The sequence below is a fragment of the Oncorhynchus tshawytscha genome, linkage group LG22 (genome assembly GCF_018296145.1).
Source record: "Oncorhynchus tshawytscha isolate Ot180627B linkage group LG22, Otsh_v2.0, whole genome shotgun sequence".
NCBI lineage: Eukaryota > Metazoa > Chordata > Actinopteri > Salmoniformes > Salmonidae > Oncorhynchus > Oncorhynchus tshawytscha.
Window position 1 is genome coordinate 14113564 of NC_056450.1, and position 22955 is coordinate 14136518.

Consider the following 22955-nt stretch of genomic DNA (forward strand, 5'->3'; position numbering starts at 1 on the left):
TGACCCTGGCAATTTATCACCACCAGCCCACGTCACTGCACTTCCAGTGGGGGTTCAATAGAGATTACATACATCTGTATGTGCACTAACTAATATCATAGGCTAATTAAATTGGGGTTCAACACCTGAGGTGGAAACACAAAACACAGTTGTAGGCTACTACCCATGAGACCAAGAGGCCCATTCCCTCACAATGGCCGGTTCACAATTCGCGTACGTGCCTCTCCATATCTCAAAGCCATATCAAATATCTTGGTTGTAAAATAATTGCTATTGAGCTGAATATTGAAAGGTGATAAATACAAATTATACCCACAGAAAGATTAAACCCTCCACTCTTCGACAGGGCCAAGGGTACGAAGATTCCTAAGCTGTGTTTTCCCACAATTGCATTTTTAAATGTTATATGATCAGAACAAATTTTCTCTCAAGCATATGGGAGGAGAGAAGAGTGCCTGGCTCATCACAGCAGCAGGCCCCAGCAAGGGCACAGGCACAGGGGCAGGGCAGACACTTTCATTACATGAATCCATGAGGATAATAGTTTTTGACCAATTTATAGTTTTAGCTGCCCCCAAAAATAAGAAATTTTGAGTGAGGTGACAATGTAGAATGTGCTCTTTCTAGGTTTGTAGGCACACTTTCCGTTTTTTACGATCCATGATCTTGGCTGTCTAACTAATGACAGAGTCTGAGCAGGTCTCTTTGCTAATGCTGCATTTGACTTTGAATGAGTTTGTGTGACCTCAGCTCAGCCTATCAGAAAACAGTCCCGGCCCATCTTGGTAGGGGGGCCGGCCTTTGCCCATTGATCAGCTAAAGGCTCATTATATACTGAACAAAAATATGAACGAAACATGTAACAATTTCAAAGACGATCCCACAGGTGAAGAAGCCCAATGTGGAGGTCCTGGGCTGGCATATTTACGCATGGTCTGGGGTTGTGATGCCAGTTTTATGTATTGCCAAATGTTCCAAAATGACATTAGAGGCAGCTTATGTCTGGTGGACATTCCTGCAGTCAGCATGTCAATTGCTTGCTCCCTCAAACTTGAGACATCTGTGGCATTGTGACGTGTGACAAAACTGCACATTTTAAAGTGGCCTCTTATTGTCTCCAGCACAAGGTGCACCTGTGTAATGATCATGCCATTTAATCAGATTATTGATATGCCACACCTGTCAGGTGGATGGATTATCTTGGCAAATGATAAATGCTCACTAACAGGGATATGAATAAATGTGTGCACAAAATTTGAGAGAAATAAGCTTTTTGTGCTTATGGAAAAGTCTGTGGGTTTTTTTCAGCTCTAGAAACATGGTTCCAACACTTTACATGTTGCATTTATATTTTTGTTTAGTGTAGATTAGAACAACAGAGAAATTGCTCAAAAACAAACAAAAAACATATTTTTCATTGTTTTATTTTTATCAGCAACAAGAAATTGGGAGTGTGTGTCAATTCTGACTAGCCCAGCCATCTAAAAAAATGGTCCAGCCCATCTGGCATTTTCCAGAATTGAAAGGTGGTCACTCCACCGCTACAGTAGATGTAAGGGCAAAAATAGCCATGTTATTGACACAACAAGATATCACAACAAGAGTTAAAAGTAAAAAGTTATTTATTTTTTTAAGCAATTTAACATGTGGAAAATTATATCCAATAATAAATACATTTTGTTTAAAAAATATTACATTGGCAGATAAATAGGTGTTAACATAGATGAAATAAGTTAAATAATTAAATATGTTAAAAATATGTTAAGTTACTTCACAATTTCATACATTTGATAAATATATTAATATGGATAGATACATATATAAATACATTCCTAAATATAAACAACTGTTCCAAAGTGGAACACAGGCAGATATATAAGTGTGTTAATGAAATGTTTATGAAACATTGTAATAACATACAACACCACAAAAGTTACTTGTCATTTCAGACTATTTTGATCAAATTGATCATACAATTAATGTAGATGTCCATCTACTACTATGTTGTCTAATACTGAAACAGATCACAGATGATGAATCAATTGTGGCCTGCTTCGCAGCTTTAGATACAATATTTAGGCGAATCCATTATGTGTTTTGCAGGATCACCAGGGGCAAAGACACGAGCCATGAGGATGGAGAAGGAGAACAGCTTCTCAATATTGTCACGACACAGTCCTGGCTCTTCCCAGCTCTTCACTTCCTGCCACTTCTCTTCTGAATGAGGATGGGGCTCCTACAAAACAATTAAGAGTAAGGACATGCAACCCCTCAATTAATAAGTTATTGAAATATGATTCTGTAGATTGAGAGATCAGTAGGTTCAGACTTCAAATACACTGGACTTACCTTCAAGTCTAAAAGGAGTTTTTTCACTACTGTGTTCACCATCTTTCCAGTTTTTGCACAGTTATTCTTGAACTGACTAATTATCCCAAATACTGTACTGTAGTTCTTCAGAGCAAAAACCATCTTCTTAAGACAAGGCTTAGGTGGATCATGGTTAAAAAAAAAGACAAAGGGTGATAAATTATTTCAGTTTTGTACACTTGGTGTTGTGTATTTGTTTCTCATTTGTGTCTGACAGATGATAGAATTAGTTAGTTCTTTAAACATTTTGAAAAAAATTGCATGTGTATAACCATTGACCACATATGTGCTTTATTGAAGTTGTTGGTCCAAGTTAATTCACTATCAGAATGGAAGTTGTGACTTACCATTGAATCTGCTCTTAGGTTTTTTGGATCACATTTGTCTGTGGCTTCCACCAGCACTCTTGGCCCTTTGACAACTCTTTCCACATTTTTCAAATGACTGAGCTCCTGCAGGACATGATAAAATGTTTCAGAGGCAGATTCAATACAAGTTGCCTACCTGTAGCAGGCACATATTAATTTCCACTTCTAACGGTCTGACTACCAACTGGGCACAGATGTCAGTTCAACATCTAGTTTTGATTTACATTTGATTGAGTTGTCAACTAAAGTGAATTTAACTTTTTTTTTAAACACAATGTCATTGGATTTCGCTTAAAAAAAGTTATGCAGAAAAATGACGAAATGCTCTTAAATGTATTACTTTTGTCAAATCCAATACATTTCCCACGTTGTTTCAACGTCATCACATTGATTTTTGGGGTTGAAATAAAGTGGAAACAACGTTATTTGAACCAGTTTTTAACCAATAGGTACCAAATGTCCCACAAAAGCATCAATAACCAGGGTAGTTTAGGCCTACTTTAATTCAGTTTTATCATCACCCTACCATTAGCGATACTGAATACTGATGATAAACCACTTACCTCAGTTATGAGTCTTTTAGCAAGTTCATTTAGTTTTAACGAGCCCTCTGTGACTTCATTCCAACTGATTCCAACTGTTTGATTAACTGGAGCGCCTAATGCAACTGTAAATACCGCAAGAAGGCCAACAACGGTTATGAACGGCAGGTACATGACTCTGATTTCTTCTACGATTGATTGCAGTTCTGCAGGTCCGTATTGCATGTGTTTATAAATCGCAGGTTCGGTGACATTGCAGCGGAGTCCCTGTTCATTTATATGCTTAGACAGACCGGTGAGTCACGCGAGGACTTTCCCGGGGCATCCTTCAGGTGAGTTTTAGCCTATAGCCAATAGAGATCAAATGTGTAGTTTCGTTTTCGTTAATGCTGTCCACGCCATATTGTAAAGAATGTGTTTGCAAAGCATTTGACTATTTTCCAATGACCAATGAACAAATGTTGTCTATTTATCATTGACATTATTGTAGCGTATGTGTTCACCTGACAGTATGAGTGCAGACAATAAATGCACTTATACTCTATTAAATTTGTAGAGCTAAAAATAAGTATGCAAGCTAAAAGTCTTAATTAGCCTAATCGACCCAAACGCACACCTATTCATCAAATGGTTCATAGCGAATACAATTGTTTTGAAGCCTAATTGCTGTTTTATTCAAATGTTTGTCTTATTTATTTAAAAAGGTATTAAACTGGTTATTTAATAGGCTTAGCCCTAGATATTTAAATTTCCCCCAAAATAAAACCACTTTTTAATAAAAGTATGTTTTATATTTGATCAAATACATTAAGCCAACAACTCTGCATATTGATTCAAACTCTTTCAAACTTTTTGACTCAAAATTATACAAGAAGAATTTCAATTGAGGACATTTCATTGATGACATTTCCTCAATGACTCGTGTTGACTGGCTCTGTCATCATCATTTACAGATGGATTTCCTCTTTTGTAATGTATTTTGCAGTTTGGCATCTGTAGAACTACAGCTTTCAAGTGAAATTAGCCAACATTTGTTACATAAAGAACCACTGTGAAATGTACATTATGGGCTTCTAATGTGTGGGGCTGTGAGTAGTGTAAACTTTCCACTTGCTTCTTGAGCCCCTGACAAATTCTCTTCATGAGAAGAATATTTTGTTGACCACTAAATTGGAGGTTAGGCCTACACTGAAAAGTACACAGGCAAATACCGCAATGAATAATGTCATTGTTATGTATAAGTATGAGAACACACCTATTGTTCTTTGTTTAAATTAGAGAACATGTTTTTATTTCACAAGGAATGATAAAGGGAAGGAAATGTAGAACAGAAATGTATTCAAATTCACTGGTCTGGTGGAGCCAATGCGTGAATATGCATGATCAACACAAAAATGTATTCAGTTGAGAACAGGCAACTCCCAAAACACAAACACTTGCCATCAGGCCTGTATTAGAATAGTCTATGTTCTGATTCCCACCCAGGTTCAAAACATACATTTCATCAGATCTAGATTAGGCCTAAGCATATTCTTGACAAAAAAAACTAAAAAACATTCAATTGTGTAGGCCTACTGCACAGGCAAAGAGGTGAGAGTTCAAGGATTTACTTTTCACTGTAAAATTAACATTAGACTACCAACACTTTACCTACAATCGACTGCAACGTTTTTGACATTGAGGGTTTGGAATAACATCAAGACGAAGCAGCTGCGTTATAAGTGGGATGCACTGTTGAGTGCAACATCCCAAGGGGTTCGTACTGATTGAATGGACATTGTGACAGCTGGTTAAATGGTGTCCCTTGAGAAAGCAAAAACAAGATATATGTCAGGAGAAGCACAGTATTATCATAAGGAGACGTATACTTGGTATACGTAGGAGGAATGGAGGGAAAAGAGAGGCAGAGGAGGTCTAAGAGAGAGAGGGAGGAAGATGGTGAGCTTGAGTCAGTTACAAATGGCAGAAAAAGGGAGATGGTTTGTTAAAGAAGAATGGTGTAAGCAGAGTGAGCTGAAGGCAGGAGGAGAAATGGAAAGGAATGAGGATAAAGTATCGGAGGTGGTAGGTGTGGTGAAGTTCTCGGAGCCTGAGCCTTGCACCAAGGGTTGGGATAAAGATGAGTCTGTGACAGTAGGAGTGAAGTTTTTGGAAAAAGTGGCCCCTTGCCTTTTGGCTGATCGATTTGTGGTTTCAGGGTGGGTGAAAACAGAGTTGGATACTATGGAATCGGTGAGGGTAGAAGGAGCTCTGCGTTATACGAATGGGAGCAAGAAATGTGAATTGTTTCACTCTCAAGAAAAGTGTGCCATTGAAAGGAGTGATTACTGGGGTAGCAGTAAATGTTAAAGTTGACCAACTGAAGGGGAAGATTCCCGGTGTTTGTGATGCTCGTCATTTGGTGCGACGCAGATGTTGAGTCTTTGCCTGACATAGTGATGTTAGGATATATAAGTATCCTGAGAGGAGTGGTGTGAGTAGGAGATCTGTACCAGTACAGAAGAATAGGCCAATAAGTGATATATGTTTTAGTAAGATTGCATTTTTTGCATTTATAGCAATGGTTATCAACTGTACTGCAGGGATGGAATGTATAAGTTGCAGAAAATAGAGGTTGTGGTGACAGCTGCAGAGAAGTATTTGGGTGTGCGAGACTTGACATCAGAAGAGTTACAGGGTGTGTTAAGTGGTGATGTCCCATCCTTTCAGGTTGTTGGCATGAGGTAGGACTAAATATATTTAAATAGTGGAGAAGGGTGATATTTATATTTTATTTATTTTTTGAATTTTTGTTGATAGTGTAGTGTTAGATGGTAGGGTATTTGTTTATTTATTTTTCAAGAAAAGTATAAGGGAGTTGTACTCCAGTTTAGTAGGTGGCAGTAATGCAACATATTGGATGAAGAATAAGAACATTGAGGGTTGGTTCTGAACTTTGTCGTTTCGTGAACTTAGCGACACTACTTGCTCCGGAAGTACTTGGATGCTCGTTGGTTTTATTGTTATTATGAATGAAGCAATCATGGGCGCAAAGAAATCTACATAACAAAATTAGAAACTGAGAAGCTATTATTTGGGGCACAGTGTACAGCTATACATTTAGTAAATTATTAATGTCTTTGTTTCGATTGATTTTAAACATGGGATTCGTATTAGCGGTTGTGTTATCCAAACTGTAGCTCGTGCTTACTAACGTCGCTAACGTTAGTTAGCTAGCAAACAGTTGCATGAAATCCGCACATGTTGGGCTAATACAGCTAACTAGTTTGTCCTCTTTTAATTTCTTAAAAATAATGAACACTGTACTATTGCAATCCAGTATAGCAATATTGTAATTCTTACTTAGTTTACGAATACAGCAAACCAACAACTATAGCCCTGATGGTTACCTATTATGCTTAGCATGCTGACAGGGCTAAATTAGCTGGGGTGTAATCATTAGTCCAAACAGTTGCAAAACGAGCAACTAAAATACGTTTCTATTGGACAAATTCAGGTAAGTCCTATATACCTCAGCGGTAAAACCTTCCACATTTCATTATGTTTGCTTCCGTTTAAAAAACGTTTTGCAACAGAATCTGCTGAATGAATACACCTCTGTTACGCCAAGAGGTCACTAGTGTTCATTTATTTATTTTTATTGAACCTTTATTTAACTCCGCTAGTCAGTTAAGAACAAATTCTATATTTACAATGATGGCCTAATGAGAATGCTACCTAAATATAATTCATAATCTGTAGCTAACTGGCTACTACAGTCAGTCTGTTTGAACAACATGCACCCATTTTATTTCCAGGACAGATGTCCTCATGATGAACTTTGATGGTCTGGACCCAGGAATGGGTGAATACGCACCCGCCCTCCATGGGAATCTAGAGCCGAGTAGGGAGCCCTCAATGGATCCACGACTCAATCCGGGTTTGTTGCAAGGTGTGGAGCTTGATCCAGATGGTCTTCCCGTGGCCATACCTGAGTCTGTGCACATGATGGAGGGGATGTTCTCTGAACTCCACAGTGTGCATGCAGAGGTGGGCGTTCCTGTCACAGCAACTCACTTTGACCTGCAAGAGGAGCTACTCTGGATGGGAAACCACAGGGTAAGAGACAAATTATTACGTGCGAAAATAGGGTCATTCCATGTAATTTCAGCAAGCTATGACACCCACTATCTTAGATTATCTTAGATGGTACCTATATTAGCATTTTCACGCTTCATATCCAAGTAATCTATAAGTAACATCATTGTGTTACGCAGTACATTTTTTATATACTTGATGATGATTTGCACATGATGTATGAAAATGCTGATATTAGGTACCATTAATTGGATTTGTGCCACAAATGCAAAACAGTTAGCATTTGAAACGGATGACAACAAAACCAAAGCATGGATTGCTGTCAGACCTTGTCTATAGACCGCTTACAGGGTAAGAAAATCAATAATTTTGTAATTTGGGTGAACGATCCCTTTAACATTGGGGGGGATCCTTAAAAAAAATCACCTAATAGCAGGAAAAGCATTGTCTAGTGGTCTGAACCTGGTAATATCAGTATGTAGGATGGGACATAAACATAAGAACTTCAATGACATATTTCTCTGAACAGGGAAAAAAAACAATCACCAAATATATTTAGAGTACATTACACAGAATGAAGAAAAATACTCAGAGCTGCAGCTCCGTACTACTTGTCAGACATAGAGACCTAACACTATATACTCTTTGTTGGGGTGGGATTTCCAGGGGATGTGGGGTGGCCTTTGACCATTTCTTTGGATTCCTCATGTCTAACTCATTTGGTCCAAATCGGATGTTGGTTACTATATTTACTGAATATTATATGAATCCTATAATTTAAAATGGCCAGTTTGAATGCAATCAATTAGCTTAATTTATCATAGATCAAATAATATTTCAACAATATAATGTTGCAGGAATACCTATTTTATCCGTTCCACCTTTTTGAGGTGGAACAACCCAATAGGGTATTACTAGTACTTGGAACATGTGTGTCCACAAATGTTTTGTTCACTTTCGTTTCAGTTGGCACTTTTTGTGTAATTTTGCAATATGGGCTATTCGGCACCTTTTTTCCCAGTGATATTAACTTGTTTCCCCACTCTCTTTTCCATAGGGACATGCAATGTCCTTCTTTGGTTCGACCATGGGCCGCTACTCATCTTTCCAGGCGCACTCGACTGATGACATTCGTCAGATTCAGAGCATGGAGACAGGGGTTCTGTTTCTCTCTAAGAGTAATCTCAAGTGCCAAACTCGTGGAGGCCTCGTAATGTTCGACTACCCGTGAGTGGCATGCAAATGCTTTTGCACATTGTAGTTTTCTTACTGATTTAGTTCTCACTGATAACCCATTCATGTTATTATGCGAGCCATGCAGCCATGTTTGCTTAGGTTCAAAGGTGGGTGCTGAAATGATGCTTGCAAAAATGTATCTGTAGAATCAACATTCAGTTGAAGCAAAGTTCCAGCTTCAGTTTGGGTGTCCATCTTGAATACTGTACATTATAGTATAATTGTCTTAATTAATGAATGTGTACATTTCAGAATGGAGGAGGGAGCTGACATGCATAGTCTGCTTATGACAGAAAACAATGCAATGCTCATGGGTGGACTACAGAATTATGTGCTTGAATTTGACCTTAATACTGTGCAGCAGACCCAAAAGGTATTGCATAACATCAGCATGTGAAAATGTAACTATAGTTGCAATAAATAATTTTGCCTGTATTTTGTGGCCTATATGCTCTTGAAAATAAGTGATTGAATAGATGAATAATTGTAAATATTGTGATATTTCTTTCCAATGCCTAGTTCACAGTCGAGGCTCCAGGGGTAGCTATCATGCGGCAGTCCAATCGTTTCTTATTCTGTGGGAACACATCTGGGAAGGTAAAGACAACAAGAGAGGCCCAAGGCCACCCATGTTTCTCAGTGTTTGGAAGATGCTACTAGGGCTTTTTACATACTTAATCATTCGTATAGCTCATCATCTTGCCTTCCACAAAACCAGGTGTCCCTTTGTGACCTGCGCACCTTCAAGCTAGAACATGAGTTTGATGCCTTCTCCGGTAGCCTGTCAGACTTCGATGTCCATGGCAACCTCCTGGCTGCGTGTGGGTTCTCCAGTCGAGGGCTGAACAGACTGGCGTGTGACCGCTTCCTCATGGTGTTTGACCTGCGCATGATGCGCACTGTGACACCACTCCAGGTGCACGTGGACCCCCTCTTCTTGCGCTTCATCCCTACATACACGTCACGCCTGGCCATCATCTCACAGACGGGTATTGATCAAATGGGGAATGTGTTTGTTATGCAGCCTGCTAGCTGTATTTATCAGACTGCAGAAAATAATTGACCATCTTTTCCCTCCATCCCCAGGAGAGTGTCAGTTCTGTGAGCCCACTGGACTAGCTAACCTGGCTGACGTCTTCCATGTCAACACCGTGGGCCAGTTGCTCATGAGCTTTGATGTGTCCTCCAGCAAGCAGGCTTTGGCCTTTGGGGACTCTGGGGGAGGTGTGCACCTTTGGTCAGACGCCCCAGAAGTCTCCTACAACAGCTACTCACGGGAGACAGAGTTTGCGCTGCCCTGTCTGGTAGACTCCTTGCCTCAGCTAGACTGGAGCCATGACCTGTTGCCCTTGTCCCTCATCCCCATGCCTTTGAACAGCTCAGAGCCGCTGCTGTCAGACTGGGTCACCACACAGGCCACTCCCAGCCCTAGGTAGGTAACACATTGTTTTAAGACAAGTGTTGTGTCCTTTTGGGACTTTGATCTGCTGAAGTAGGCTATGGGGTGAATTCACTGCACCTTGAGCTGGGTTAATGCCAATCTCTTCACAAATGTTCCCGTAGATGTATTCTCTTGTGCCAGAAGGATCAGTTGTCTTCTCCCCTCCCCACAAAAGTGTATTTTCTTGCTACCTCAGATTGCTGATAACTTCTTTGAGGTAACATTTTCTTAAGACTGTGGTATGTGGTTGTCCCACCTAGAAGTTTTAAGATGAATGCACGAACTGTAAGTCACTCTGGATAAGAGCGTCCGCTAAAGGACTAAAATGTAAATTACTAAGTTAAAGTAAGTATAAAAATATTTCTCACCTTTTTATCCTCCAGGCGAGCACCCCCAGTGGACCCAGAGATCTTGCGCACTATGAACTCTGTAGGGTTCATTGGTTACGCCCCCAATCCTCGCACACGTCCCCGGAACCAGGTACATCAATCATCCACAAATTCAGTGTATTTTTATTTTATTTATTTTTACATCAGAAGCAATGGGTTTTCATCCATTTTTTGTCCAGGCAGTGTTAGACAGGAAGAGTTGGATACTGAACTATGCTTGGCTTGTATAGAAATCCTCTCTGACCCAATGACCTGTTTGCTGTGTTTCAGGTTCCTTACAAGATAAAGGAGGTGGAGCTGGACTATGATAACTACAATCAGGGTGTTCCTGAGTCTCTTATTGGTCGAGATGAAGAACCACACCTGTACATGGTGCCCAAGAAATACAGGAAGGTGTGTCTCTTTACTAATTACATTGTTATCTACCTGTAATTGTGAAATGTGTGGTTTAATAGTATGATTATGTGTTATGAGCACAGTTCATTGTGGGTGATGTGGTTAGCTTGTTGTATTAACGTTAAGACCTGACATCTTGGATTGTTTTGTGCCCATCAGGTCACCATCAAATACTCCAAACTTGGCCTGGAGGACTTTGACTTCAAACATTACAACAGGACCCTGTTTGCTGGTCTTGAACCTCACATTCCCAATGCTTACTGCAACTGCATGATCCAGGTGAGAATCGGAAATGAGTGGCGTTTATTTATGTACTGTAAGTATACCAAGGTTGATTTATATTTGTTTAATTTATCGAGCTCATGATTATTTGTTCCCATTTACAAATGAAAATGTTGTAAGATTATTTCAGTGTGTGTTTTCACTGTGTGTCTGATTGTTTAGGTGTTGTATTTCCTGGAGCCAATCCGCTGCCTGGTCCAGAACCACCTGTGTCAGAAGGAGTTCTGTCTGGCGTGTGAGCTGGGCTTCCTCTTCCACATGCTGGACCTGTCACGAGGAGACCCCTGTCAGGTAGCCACTGATCATAGCAATAGAATGATTAGAAAGGCCTTCTCCATTCAAGTCAATGATGGCATAATGGGTGGACTGGCAGCCATTTTGAGTGTACCCGTGCCAGGAAGTAAAAGCACAAAGTTTTCCCTTCAATCTGTGCTGTGATTTGTTAAGTCAACTCAACTGACATAGACGCGGTAAATAAATGAATGGAACGCAGACTGTGGGGGATAGAAGGTTGCCGGATTGGGGCATATTCAACCAATCGAATCTAACGAAGTGGTTATTCATCAAATCCGCCATGATTGATGTGCATTACTAAAGTCTGATGTGCACACATTTAGCTATTTTTGCTGCATTTAGAAGTTGTCCCTTTTCAGTTTTAGAAGTGACTGCTAAATGCTACTCCCATTCGTATAAACTGGTAGTATAGCTAGCATACAGAAATCAGTGGTGTTAGTGAAAGTAGTTTTTAACTGTAATGCAGTTGACTGGTGATGATGACATGAACATGTATTGGGGTTCACATCCATACAGCATTATACTCAGATGTTTTACCTCAACAGTGTGAAGTACACACAAACACTGAGCAAAAATATAAACGCAACATACAACAATTTCAAAGATTTTACTGAGTTACAGTTAAGGATCTGGGTAGGAAAAACTTATCTAAAACTGTACCTTAGAGGAACCTTCGAGATACATAGTTGATCTAGCACTCTGACATATACACTAAATCTAGCAATCACACTTCTGCCAGACTGACCTGGTTGAGGGTGACAAACTCAACGTCCAGCCCCACAAGGACTCCGGCCTGGCTCTTCCCCTGCTTCCTCTGTCAGCAGCACACTGGCCTCGATGGGGTTTTTAACTGGGAAAGACAGACAGAAATCAAGTGTTGGAGTGGGGGTGTTATCAAACAGGTAATAAGTGCAGTCATACACAGTACCACAAACACCACCCATCTTCACAGAGGAGGTCAAGGTTATGTTGCGTACTGGTTTGGACTGACACCAAGACAAATATCCTGTTCGTGTTATGTATACTGAACAAAATTATAAACGCAACTTGCAACAATTTCAAAGATTTTACTGAGTTACAGTTCATATAAGGAAATCACATACCTTAAAAAAAAGGTAGGGGCGTGGATCAGCAAACCAGTCAGTATCTGGTGTGACCACCATTTTCCTGATGCAGCATGACACATCTCCTTTGCATAGTGTTGATCAGGCTGTTGAGTGTGGTCTGTGGAATGTTGTCCCGCTCCTCTTCAATGGCTGTGCGATGAGGTTGTATAGTACCAGTCAAAAGTTTGGACACCTACTCATTCAAGGGTTTTTCTTTATTTTGACTATTTTCGGCATTGTAGAATAATAGTGAAGGCATCAAAATGATGAAATAACACACATGGAATCATGTAGTAACCAAAAAAGGGTTAAACAAATCTAAATATATTTTATATTCTTCAAAGTAGAAATCCTTTGCCTTGATGACAGCTTTGCACACTCTTGGCATTCCGTCAACCAGCTTCATGAGGTAGTCACCTGGAATGCATTTCAATTAACAGGTGTGCCTTGTTAAAAGTTAATTTGTGGAATTTCCTTCCTTAATGCGTTTGAGACAATCAGTTGTGTTGTGACATGGTCGAGGTGGTATACAGAAGATTTGGTAAAAGACCAGGTCCGTATTATGGCAAGAACAGTTCAAATAAGCCGAGAGAAACGACAGTCCATCATTACTTTAAGACATGAAGGTCAATCCAGAAAATGTCAAGAATTTTGAAAGTTTCTTCAAGTGCAGTCGCAAAAACCATTAAGCGCTATGATGAAACTGGCTCTCATGAGGACCGCCACAGGAAAAGAAGACCATCAGTTACCTCTGCTGCAGAGGATAAGTTCATTAGAGTTACCAGCCTCAGAAATTGCAGTCCAAATAAATGCTTCACCGAGTTCAAGTAACAGACACATCTCAACATCAACTGTTTAGAGGAGACGGCGAGAATCAGGCCTTCATGGTCAAATTGCTGCAAAAGAAACACTACTAAAGGACCCCAATAAGAATTAGAGACTTGATTGGGCCAAGAAACACGAGCAATGGACATTAGACCGGTGGAAATGTGTCCATGGGTCTGATTTGAAATTTGAGATTTTTGGTTCCAACCGCCGTGTCTTTGTGAGACGCAGAGTAGGTGAATGGATAATCTTCACGTGTATTCTGACTATGAAGCATGGAGGAGGAGGTGTGATGGTGTGTGGGTGCTTTTCTGGTGACACTGTCAGTGATTTATTTATAATTCAAGGCACATTTAACCAGCATGGCTACCACAGCATTCTGCAGCGATACGCCATCCCATCTGGTTTGCGCTTAGTGGGACTATAATTTATTTTTCAACAGGACAATGACCCATTACACTTCCAGGCTGTGTAATGGCTACTTGACCAAGAAGGAGAGTGATGGAGTGCTGCATCATATGACCTGGTCTCCACAATTGAGATTGTTTGGGATGAGTTGGACCGCAGAGTGAAGGAAAAGTAGCCAACAAGTGCTCAGCATATGTGGGAATTCCTTCAAGACTGTTGGAATAGCATTCCAGGTGAAGCTGGTTGAGAGAATGCCAAGAGTGTGCACACTCTAGGAGCACACTCCACACACTCTAGGAGCTCAGATGCAAAAATGTAATTACCAACATTGCGACAGCCAAGCTGTCGAAACGTTGGTTCTGAAGACAGCTTGGCTGTCGAAACGTTGGTAATTACATTTTTGCATCTGAGCTCCTAGAGTGTGCAGCTCTCTTTTATTTTCAAGACGATCAGAAATACCATCAGATCCCCAAATGGGCACATTTTATAAGCCAGCATTTGCATGCTGGCCAGGTAGCCTAGGCCTATTTCTATGCATAATCAGTGCGCGTCCTTACTCAACATTGACAAGAGTGATCAAAACACAACTCGTAAATGGAAGGAAATTAACCAAAACATGTTTCTCACAAGTGTACCCTAGGTTGAACATTGTAAATAACGTGTCCACTCCGACAATGAGAACTGTAAAATACTAATAATATATTAAATGCATTAACAGAAAATATGGTAACCAAACAAACATTGTAGATTAGAAATTATGTGAATTAACGCTAAATGGGTGGGTACTGGTGTGCTCGACTAAAAAAATGATTGATCAACCAAAAAATCGACCAGTCAACTAAATGGGGTCAGCCCTAGTGTGATCATCCCTGTATTCATTACGCCAATTCTGTTGAAAAACGTTTCTTAAACGGAAGCAAATGGAACAAAACGAGGATAAACATACCTGAATTTGTCCAATAGAAACTCTCGTTTGCAACTGTTGGGACTAATGACTGTGCCCGAGATCAGCTAGATGCAGGCAAGAGTGAGCAAAGCGGTGTTGAATGTGTTACTGTCTGTCACCTTGATTTACTCTAATTTTTCTCTCGGCCTGTGTGCACCTTCGTAAACTTTCATTCATTGGCTAGGTTGTAGCAACCTCATGATGGGTATAGGGAAAACTCAAGTATCATGTAGTAGCCTAGACCTATCGATGTTACATTAAACTGGGTGAATAGAATATGAATGACAGTCATCCAATATGCTGTAATAGAAATAAGGCCATGCTCATAAAAAAAATGAACGTCCTCCCTCATCTTAAACTTCACCGACCGCCACTGATGTAAAGTGTATGAGTAATGTGTATGTAAAAAAAAATATTTATTTAAAAATAAAATAAAAAAGTTACTTTTGTCCTCTGAAGAAGCGGGTGGGTGGAGCAGTACAAATAAATCAAATCAATCGAATCAAATCAAATTTTATTTGTCACATACACATGGTTAGCAGATGTTAATGCGAGTGTAGCGAAATGCTTGTGCTTCTAGTTCCGACAATGCAGTAATAACCAACAAGTAATCTAACTAACAATTCCAAAACTACTGTCTTATACACAGTGTAAGGGGATAAAGAATATGTACATAAGGATATATGAATGAGTGATGGTACAGAGCAGCATAGGCAAGATACAGTAGCTGATATCGAGTACAGTATATACATATGAGATGAGTATGTAAACAAAGTGGCATAGTTAAAGTGGCTAGTGATACATGTATTACATAAGGATGCAGTCGATGATATAGAGTACAGTATATACGTAGGCATATGAGATGAATAATGTAGGGTATGTAAACATTATATAAGGTAGCATTGTTTAAAGTGGCTAGTGATATATTTACATAATTTCCCATCAATTCCCATTATTAAAGTGGCTGGAGTTGAGTCAGTGTCAGTGTGTTGGCAGCAGCCACTCAATGTTAGTGGTGGCTGTTTAACAGTCTGATGGCCTTGAGATAGAAGCTGTTTTTCAGTCTCTCGGTCCCAGCTTTGATGCACCTGTACTGACCTCGCCTTCTGGATGATAGCGGGGTGAACAGGCAGTGGCTCGGGTGGTTGATGTCCTTGATGATCTTTATGGCCTTCCTGTAACATCGGGTGGTGTAGGTGTCCTGGAGGGCAGGTAGTTTGCCCCCGGTGATGCGTTGTGCAGACCTCACTACCCTCTGGAGAGCCTTACGGTTGAGGGCGGAGCAGTTGCCAACTAACACACTGCCCTAACCCATCTGGACAAGAGGAATACCTATGTGAGAATGCTGTTCATCGACTACAGCTCGGCATTCAACACCATAGTACCCTCCAAATAAATACAAATGGAGTGGTGAGTTTCCCCTCACTTTAAAGAGCTTTGGGTGTCTTCTTTAGCTTGAAGACCATGCCTTTGTACAGGGACAGAAACTGGTACAAATACAAAAACGGTGGACCGCAAGGCTATGTGGAGTTGAATACACTGAGTATATAAAAATTTAAGAACCCCCCCACAGACTTTTGCCCTCAGAACAGCCTCTATTCGTTTGCTCCTGTAATTGCTCCTGTAAGTCGCTCTGGATAAGAGCGTCTGCTAAAAGACTAATATGTCAATGTAATGTGTAAATCTATTTGTCTACATGCCATTTTCAAAACAATGCAGCTATTGGAGTAAACCTATTTTGGGTTTAGACAAGTGACCATGAGTAAGAATAAGACATCTGATTAACACTTCATTTATAACGGTTGGTTTTATTATAGCTAATAAATAACCAAATCATTGACGGATCAAAAGATAAGAGACATGGATTTCTTTTATCTGCCCCTGCAAGCCGGTCGGCATACGTGTCATCACACTCCATCATCTGATTGGTCGTTTCCCATGAACGGTAAACCGTCATACGCGTTATCGCACTCCCTCATTTGATTGGTCGAGTCGGTGGGCCTTCTGACTTTGGCTGTGGTAACTAGTGACGACCTTTAGGGTCAGAGGTTCCAAGCCATTCTATTCATTCTAGCTCTATGCCACCGACAGCCATGACACATCTCACACTCTGTCATATGGTCCATCTGTCAGTACAAAATCATAGACCCCTGTAGTAATGGTCTTATGTAGATGTAATAGAGTTGTTATAAAGTGTTTGATGCAGTTGTAATAGAGGTAATAGAGCACTGTAATGTGTGTATGTATGCACTGAACAGATGGACCATAATTGAACCATCCTGCTGCCTACTCCCATGGCCATTCACTCATTGCAACTACTGTCCCCTCTAACCCCTCTCAAAGGCCAGTAATTTCCTCCGAGCTTTCCGAACAATCCCAGAGGCGTCTGCCCTGGGCCTTATCCTGGCTGACTCTGATGAGCAGACGGGGAAGGCCAGGCTGGGTCGTCTCATCCAGAGTTGGAACCGCTTCATTCTAACCCAGCTCCACCAGGAGACCCAGGAGCAGGAGGGGCCACAGGCCTACCGAGGAGCCAGCAGCAGGTGACACCTTTTTCCTTTTGTTTTACATTTTTAACAGCCCCCCAAAAAAAAAAAAGATATGAGTTAAAATGATATGCATTTCTTAAACTCTCAATCTTAGGAAGTAAATCAGCTTTTAACATTTCATTAGTGTATACTAGAGCATCTTCTATTTGTGTTTAGGTATGACTTTGGCTTGATCATTTTTTTATGCTTTGTTGGGACAGTGCTCTGGGCTCCTCAGGCGAGTCTGTAATCGGAAGGCAGTTTGGGTGTGAGGTTGAGAACAGCAGCCTGTGTCGCTGTGGAAAGGAGACAGTACGCTCCTCTCTCACCTTGCTCTTCACCATGCACTACCCTGAGCAGAACTCACTTGGTAAGTTTTCCCCTAATTATCTTTACTCTGCAAGTATTTGACTAGTATCACTGTTATCTGGGTAGTACAATGGATTTCTTGATCATATATAGATGTTTTACTGTAAAAACTATTCTGTTAGATAAGACGATAAAGGAGTACGACTTTGCTGAGATCCTGAAGAAGAGTATATGTCTGGAGCAGAGTACACAGGCATGGTGTGAGAACTGTGAAAAGTACCAGCCCACAGTAAGTGACACTTAAAATTAAAAAAAAATATATATATTTTAGTTGTAAAATGGGTTTGTTTGTTGTTTGAGTCAATTCTTTCATGTGTTTTTCCTGTATCCATCTATCTCTAGGTGCAAACACGGAACATCCGCTGCCTTCCTGATGTGCTGGTCATTAACTGTGAGGTGAACAGTGTCAAAGAAGCTGAGTTCTGGAAGGCTCAGGCAGAGGTGAGCTCTTAAATCCGAACCATGATCGACCGCTTGAGTTTTTCCTCCTACAATGGCAAATGCTGAATACAGACTGCGATTGATATTTCCAATGACATGATGGCCATATATTTACAGGAGCACATTAGAGATTTAGGACTTCTATTATCCCGATGGTGTTGTTTGTGTTTCCAGTGTCGGTAATATTTAGCCACAAAGTTATTACAGTGAATCAGGCTGTTCCTCTCTCTCCACAGTACGCTTTCATCAAGGCCAAGAAGAAAGAGGAAATGGAACCCCATAAGCCCAAAGAACCTCCACCACCACAACCAACAGAGTGGTGCTTAGAGTATGAATGATGAACCTTTCCAAATATTTGGCTGAGAGTTCATACTCTCATGGAAATATTGATGGGAAAGCTTGTTAAACAAAATGTCAGATGATCATTGTTTTTTGAAATGTTACCCGGCATCAGGGCATTTCAGGGAGTAAACTGAAATTCAAATTTTCCTCAATGCACTTTTGATAACCTCCATGTTGTTTAGGGAGGGGCTGGTCAATACGGAGGGCCTGACCTTTGACACCAGAGTGGAGGACCTGCGTCACATCTGGATCCCTCTCACTCTGAAGATGTCAATCAGCAAAAGCCAGGGCCTGGAGATAAGCAGTTGGCCAGAGGAAGAAGAGGTGAGAGAAGGGTTTCAAAATTCAGGGAATTGATTGAAAGTTCATGGAATTGTGCAACCCTAGGTGAGAGACACAGAACAGCCAACAACTACTTTTACTTCACATTCATAGGTTCACTCACCAAATCATTTTCCAAGATGGTTTTTCCATTTGGCTCCTTCTAGCTTGTTTTTGTTTTTCCGTACTGGTTTCAGTTTAATAGAATGAACTGTGTTAGTACTGTATGTATGAAAATGCTTTTTCTTTAACCAATCGTTTAGCTGAGCTCTACTGAGGAGGCTGAAGGAGCGTCTCTCTATGACTTGGTGGTTACTGTGCCTCATGTACTGGACGCTCGAACTGGGGGAAATCTGGTAGCACACATCAAAGTGGGAGAGACCTATCACGTCAGAAAAGAGGTAAGTGGATGGATAGATCTGTTAGAGCCAAAGTAAGAACATCAACAGACATCAGGAGAATGGAAAGCTACACTTGGTGTACAAAACATTGAGAAGACCTGCTCTTTCCATGACAGATTGACCAGGTGAATCCAGGTGAATGCTATAATCCCTTATTGATGTCACTTGTTAAATCCACTTCAATCAGTGTAGATGATGGGGAGGAGACATTAAAGAAGGATTTTTAAGCTTTGAGACTGATTGTGTGTGTGTGTGTGTGTCGTCACATCCGGCCGGGATTGGGAGTCCCATAGGGCGGTGCTTAATTGGACCCGCATTGTCCAGGTTTGGCCGGGGTAGGTCATCATTGTAAATAAGAATTTGTTATTAATTGACTTGCCTAGTTAAATAAAGGTTAAATAAAAAAGAAAGATGTAGAGGGTGAATGGGCAAGACAAAATATTTAAGTTTCTTTTGAAAGGGGTATGGTAGTAGGATGCCAGGCGCACCGGTTTGTGTCAAGAACTGCAATGCTGCTGGGTTTTCCATGCTCAACAGTTTCCCGTGTTTATCAAGAATGATCCACCACTTAAAGGACATCAACCAGCCAACATTGACACAACTGTGGGAAGCATTGGAGTCAACATGGGCCAGCATCCCTGTGAAACGCTTTCGACTCCTTGTAGATTCCATGCCCTGGCGAATTGAGTCTGTTCTGAGGGCAAGGGGGGTGTTTATCTCAATATTAGGAAGGTATTTTTAATGTTTTCTACACTCATTGTATATATGCTGATAATAATAATGTGAAAACCATATTTGACTAATTTATTTTTGTTCATGTTGCGGTTTAAGGGGGTAACACACCAGCAGTGGTATCTATTCAATGATTTCCTGATTGAGCCAATTGACAAGGTCATCTTTGATTACTCACTGAATCAACATATCAAATATCTTACTAATTCCTCAAATATAACAGGAGTCTAAAATAAGTGTTTGTGTTTTTGTTTGTGTGTTTCAGGCGGAAGCAGCACAGTTTGATGTGAACTGGAAGGTGCCTGCCATCTTGTATTACGCCAAGAGAAACTACCACTCCAAATACGACCTACGCAGTAAGCAATCCACTCAATGGCAGTATGTCCAACCGGCCTCACAACCGCAGACTACATGTATGGCGTCGTGTGGGCGGGCAGTTGGCCGATGTCAACATTTTGAACAGAGTGCCCCATGGCGGCTGTGGGGTTATGGTATGGGCAGGCATAAACACAATTGCATTTTATCGATGCCAATTTGAATGCACAGAAATACCGTGACGAGATCGTGAGTGAGACCCATTGTGAGGCCCACTTATTTCAAGGTATCTGTGACCAACAGATGCATATCTGTATTCCCAGTCATGTGAAATCCATAGATTAGGGCCTACTGAATGTATTTCAATTGACTGATTTCCTTATATGAACTGTAACTCAGTAAAAATCTTTGAAATTGTTGCAAGTTGCGTTTATAATTTTGTTCAGTATACATAACACGAACAGGATATTTGTCTTGGTGTCAGTCCAAACCAGTACGCAACATAACCTTGACCTCCTCTGTGAAGATGGGTGGTGTTTGTGGTACTGTGTATGACTGCACTTATTACCTGTTTGATAACACCCCCACTCCAACACTTGATTTCTGTCTGTCTTTCCCAGTTAAAAACCCCATCGAGGCCAGTGTGCTGCTGACAGAGGCATCACTGGCGAGGAAGCAGAGGAAGAGCCACGCCACGTTCATCCCCCTCATGGTCAGTGAGATGCCCCAGGCCGGAGACCTCGTGGGGCTGGACGCTGAGTTTGTCACCCTCAACCAGGTCAGTCTGGCAGAAGTCTGATTGCTAGATTGGTGTATATGTCAGAGTGCTAGATCAACTATGTATCTAGAAGGTTCCTCTAAGGTACAGTTTTGGAATATTTTTTCCTACCCAGATCCTAACCGTAATCATTAAATAGGTGTATAGGAGGGGCAGCTTCACCCTAGCAGCATAAAAATGATGCTAATAATCAACATCTCTGCTTGGAGATCCACTGTTTAAATTCCCCCCTATGGATCAAATCCATGTATTTGGGTATGTAGGAGGAGGCAGAGCTACGCAGTGACGGCACCAAGTCTACCATTAAGCCCAGTCAGATGTCTGTGGCACGGATCACCTGTGTGCGCGGTCAGGGTCCCAACGATGGAGTACCATTCATCGATGACTACATCTCCACTCAGGAGCAGGTAATGCAGCCCCTCTCGACCTGGCAATAATATGAGTACTTCAACAGGATGGATGGATATTCAGATAATTATTGCTTTGCAGTAAAATCGGATGTTATATAACCACAAACAATACAGCTTCTTAAACAAAGATACCTAAATTCAACTCATCTTAGTTCTTAAAGTTGAATCTACTTCACTCTTTTTCTGGTGCAGGTGGTGGACTATCTGACCCAGTACTCAGGCATCAAACCAGGGGACCTAGATGCTAAGATTTCCTCCAAGCACTTGACCACTCTGAAGTCAACTTACCTGAAACTGCGCTTCCTCATTGACACCGGAGTGCGCTTTGTTGGCCATGGTTTACAAAAGGACTTCCGGGTTATAAATTTGCTGGTAAATTTGTATTCTTAATATATTGGATTGTGAAATTGAACCAAATTGACCTGTTTCTATACCCCTGGCTGCAGTTTTAGTAAAGATTATGGGCCGGTTTCGCAGACACAGATTAAGCCTCGGATAAAAAAGAATGCTCAAAGGAAAATGTCCTTTAAAATAGCTTTTTAGTCCAGAACCAATCTTAATCTGTGTCCAGTAATCCTGCCCTATTGGTTAGCTAGAAACAGTAGACGGGGGTCATTTCAGTGGAGGGAGTTTGGGAGCTCATCTTTGTTTTTATGTTTTCTGGCTCAGGTGCTGAAGGATCAGGTTGTTGACACAGTCTACCTGTTCCATATGCCTCGTAAGAGGATGATCTCTCTGCGCTTTCTCGCCTGGTACTTCCTGGGTAAGAGTTTATACTCCTCAAGCACTGTTTTGTTCATATAAAAATGACTTCTTAGTCTGCCATTTTCCAAATTTCTCCATGTAACACAAAATTGTGTGAAATGGTAAAACTGCTACTTGCTTCTCCAGACCTTAACATCCAGGGTGAGACCCATGACAGTATCGAGGATGCACGCACCGCGCTTTCTCTCTACAATAAGTACCTGGAACTGAGTCGTGGAGGAGGAAACAACGAAGTCCGCAAAGTTCTGAAGGGACTCTACGAGAAAGGCCGCAAGATGGACTGGAAAGTCCCGGACTGTGACACAGGAGATGGTTAAGGTAGCCCAAAAAGTATGAAACTGGCATTGCATTAGAGAGTGTAATGTTGGTGGGGTTTAGTAATTATTGAGGTTAACTAAACTTTACTTACTATTATTAGCCGTTTACAGTATCAATCAATCCACACTGATTGAATGTGGTCCCCTCCCACAGGTACAACTGTCTTCCCTCAATGATGGGACTGTGAAGAGTGCCTGAAGACAAACTGATTCACTCTCTATTTCAATCAGCCTTTTCTTTTGTATAGTTACAACTAGGGCTGGCACAATTACCATACAACAGTTATGGATGAAGACCGTCATGAAAATAAAATAACCATCGTAACTGTATTTTTTTGTTGTTGCTATTTGAAAGGTCATAATGATGACCGCGGTAATTTGGCTGACCAATAACCGTCATCAAAAATTCCATGACGTCGCAGCCCTAGTATCAATCAGTTCAATAAGACCCCCATACATGAAACTGGACAAGTCATCGACAAGAGCAGAATCCTGACAGGGGTTGTGTCAGTGTCCCAACTTTCCACATAGTCTTGCTTGCCTGTACAGCATTTGA

General features: G+C 40.9%; 2 protein-coding genes across 4 annotated transcripts; one reads left to right on the plus strand and one right to left on the minus strand.

Moving 5' to 3' along the window:
• Positions 1 to 1824: 1824 nt before the first annotated feature.
• On the minus strand, positions 1825 to 3510 carry LOC121840427. Its single transcript, XM_042303567.1, has 4 exons — positions 3302 to 3510; positions 2718 to 2822; positions 2350 to 2487; positions 1825 to 2236 (listed from the first exon to the last, which is right to left on the minus strand). Exons 1-4 carry the CDS (start codon positions 3503 to 3505, stop codon positions 2063 to 2065), a joined length of 621 nt encoding a protein of 206 aa, XP_042159501.1. The 5' UTR covers positions 3506 to 3510; the 3' UTR covers positions 1825 to 2062.
• A 2733-nt stretch (positions 3511 to 6243) lies between these two features.
• Positions 6244 to 22729, plus strand: pan2 (poly(A) specific ribonuclease subunit PAN2). 3 transcript variants are annotated; one of them, XM_024384246.2, is made up of 26 exons: positions 6244 to 6776; positions 7078 to 7378; positions 8415 to 8584; positions 8846 to 8966; positions 9113 to 9190; positions 9312 to 9582; positions 9680 to 10025; positions 10418 to 10514; positions 10694 to 10816; positions 10979 to 11098; positions 11264 to 11392; positions 17024 to 17223; positions 17430 to 17578; positions 17700 to 17806; positions 17920 to 18018; positions 18255 to 18346; positions 18543 to 18684; positions 18945 to 19082; positions 19914 to 19973; positions 20080 to 20170; positions 20750 to 20907; positions 21171 to 21314; positions 21510 to 21689; positions 21987 to 22080; positions 22209 to 22412; positions 22554 to 22729. In XM_024384246.2, the coding sequence occupies exons 2-25, from the start codon at positions 7091 to 7093 to the stop codon at positions 22397 to 22399; spliced, it is 3588 nt and encodes a 1195-aa protein (XP_024240014.1). In that variant the 5' UTR covers positions 6244 to 6776; positions 7078 to 7090; the 3' UTR covers positions 22400 to 22412; positions 22554 to 22729. The 3 variants fall into 3 exon arrangements, with proteins under 3 accessions (XP_024240014.1, XP_024240012.1, XP_024240013.1); XM_024384244.2 differs by having other exon boundaries at positions 6245 to 6776; positions 22209 to 22400; XM_024384245.2 differs by having other exon boundaries at positions 6245 to 6776; positions 7083 to 7378; positions 22209 to 22400.
• Positions 22730 to 22955: the final 226 nt, after the last annotated feature.